Genomic DNA, 2155 nt, shown 5'->3' with positions numbered 1-2155 from the left:
GAGGAGGTGGGGACCGGGAGGGGTCCGGGGGTGCTCAGCGGGGACGCTGCCGGTAGTTGCCGTTGATCTCTTGGGAGATGGTGACGGCCTCGGCACCCAGCGGCAGCTTGTCACTGTACTCGGAGCGGACCTCGAACTCCTCGCCATTGGCTTTGGATTGCGACTCCACCATGGAGCTGGCCGCCACACTCTCCTCTCGCTCCAGTTCCAGAACCCCTTCAGCTTCTCTCCTCCTCCTCCGCCTGCCTCCTTCGTCATCCTCCTCCTCCTCATCGACTTCTTCCTCCACGTCCGCTTCCCCCACCTCGCTGGGATTGTAGTTCTTCTCAGACTCCAGGTAGGAGGCACGGGGGTCGAAGTCGGCAGCCATGTGCTTCTCCATCTGGTCTGGGTTCTGGGCCTTCATGATGAGCTTGTAGGACTTGCCTTGGTATTTGGAGAGGAGGTGGCACCATGTGGCCCCCATCAAGGGTAAGGTGGCCAGCACCAGCAAGAAGATGCTCACGACCACGATGATGATGAGCGAGGGAATCTCTTTTTTGGTGGTGAAGACCACTTGGACCTGGCAGTCCTCCCCCAGGTAGGTGAGACACATGGAGTAGTTGGTGCCAGGGTTCAAGCCCTGGAACCAGTACGAGTTCACCCCTTCCTCGATCTTGGACCACTGGACCAAGGCATGGCCCTGGCCACTCTCCTGGCACAGGTAGAGCATCCTGAGGTGGACCTTCTCGGGCTGCATGTAGGTGGGCGTGAGCTGCACCCGGGCATCGCGCTCTGACACATCTAAGGCAATCACCCCCAGGTCGAAGGTGTGCTGCTTGAAGTCACCGCTCTGGTTGAAGGCATGGTTGGAAATATACTTGCTGGTTTGCGTGGAGCCACACTTCTTCTCAAAGGGTGGAAGCTGGAAAGGGACTTGCCCATCTCCTGTGGACTCTGTCCCAGCCGCTGAGGATGGTTGGCTCTGCAGGGTGGGACCGAGGGGTTTGTTCCTCTCGTCTGGCATGAGCACACTGTTCTTTGCCCCCTTGGCCCCAGGCTTCTTGTCACCTGGCTGTGCTTTACCCCCCAGTGGGTCCCTCCCGGGCTGCAGTGGGTATTTCTGGGTGCCTGCCACAGCCACATTGACCGAGGTCTGGTTGCTCCCCATTTCGTTGGTGGCCAGGCAGGTGTAGGTGCCTTCTTCCCGCTTGCTCAGGTGGGGAATCACCAACGTGCCATTCTTGAAGACCAAGAAGCGCTCGGGGTCCTGTTTGGGGGGGTCCTTCCCAGTGCTCTCCTTTGGGTTCCCATTGAGCTCCAGGGTTTGGCTGGAGGTGCGGATCTTCCAGCTCACTTCGGGTGGTGGGGTGCCTGTCACAGCACAGTGCAGCGTCAGGGTGAAGCCGTCAAAGAGCTCTGTGGTGTCCAGGTTGGGGTAATAGGTAAGCTGCACGGTAGGCGAAGTGCACTGCACATCTGGGATCTTCCCCACCGACACTCCCCGGAGCTGCTCCGGGAGGGCGCAAGCGATGGAGTCCTTCTCAGGGATGGAGATGAGTGTGCTGTCCATCCACTTCTTCAGCCATTGGAGCTTGCAGGAGCACTCAAAGGGATTGTTGTAGATCTGAAGGTGGGAGAGGGAACTGAGTGAGTCGAAGATACCCTCCGCAAGGGTGGTGAACTTGTTGTTGTTGATGCGTAGAGAGCGGAGGTCCTTCAGGGTGTGGAAAGCCCCCTGAGGCACCAGAGCCATGTGGTTATTGTTCATCTTGAGCAGCTGCAGCGCACTGAGGTTGTAGAGATCCTGCCAGGGGAAGTCCACGATCTGGTTGTGGCTGATGTCGAGGTTTTTCAGCTGCACCAGGATGGCAAAGGTACCGGGCTCAATGGAGCGGATCTCGTTGTGTGCCAGCCAGAGGGAGGTGACCTGGGTCACCTCCACGAAGGAGCGCCGCTGCAGCGAGGTGATCTTGTTGGCCGAGAGGCTGAGGGTGGTCACATTGGAGGGCAACCCAGTGGGCACCACTTGAAGATCCTTGTAGGCGCAGTCAGCGAACTGGTGGGCGTACTTGTCCACGCAGGCACAGGGCTCGGGGCACGCCTGGGCCAGGCCGAGCAGGGCCACCAGCCAGAGGGCCAGCAGCAGGGCCATCTCCCCCTGACAAGGGACAGA

The 2155-nt window shown here is 59.6% G+C and overlaps 1 protein-coding gene across 1 annotated transcript in view; it reads right to left on the bottom strand.

Moving 5' to 3' along the window:
- The window catches only part of ISLR2 (immunoglobulin superfamily containing leucine rich repeat 2), a 9364-nt gene extending 7230 nt beyond the window's left edge, over positions 1–2134 (bottom strand). Inside the window, 1 exon segment of the mRNA XM_035899500.1 lies at positions 51–2134. Within this exon segment, the coding sequence (XP_035755393.1) occupies positions 51–2134 (2084 nt within the window).
- Between the last annotated feature and the right edge of the window lie 21 nt (positions 2135–2155).

Source organism: Egretta garzetta, unplaced genomic scaffold (genome assembly GCF_000687185.1).
Source record: "Egretta garzetta isolate BGI_Z169 unplaced genomic scaffold, ASM68718v1 scaffold287, whole genome shotgun sequence".
In the NCBI taxonomy this organism is placed as follows: Eukaryota; Metazoa; Chordata; class Aves; order Pelecaniformes; family Ardeidae; genus Egretta; species Egretta garzetta.
The sequence above is the reverse complement of the archived record's forward strand: the minus strand, read 5'-3'. Positions and strand labels throughout refer to the sequence as shown.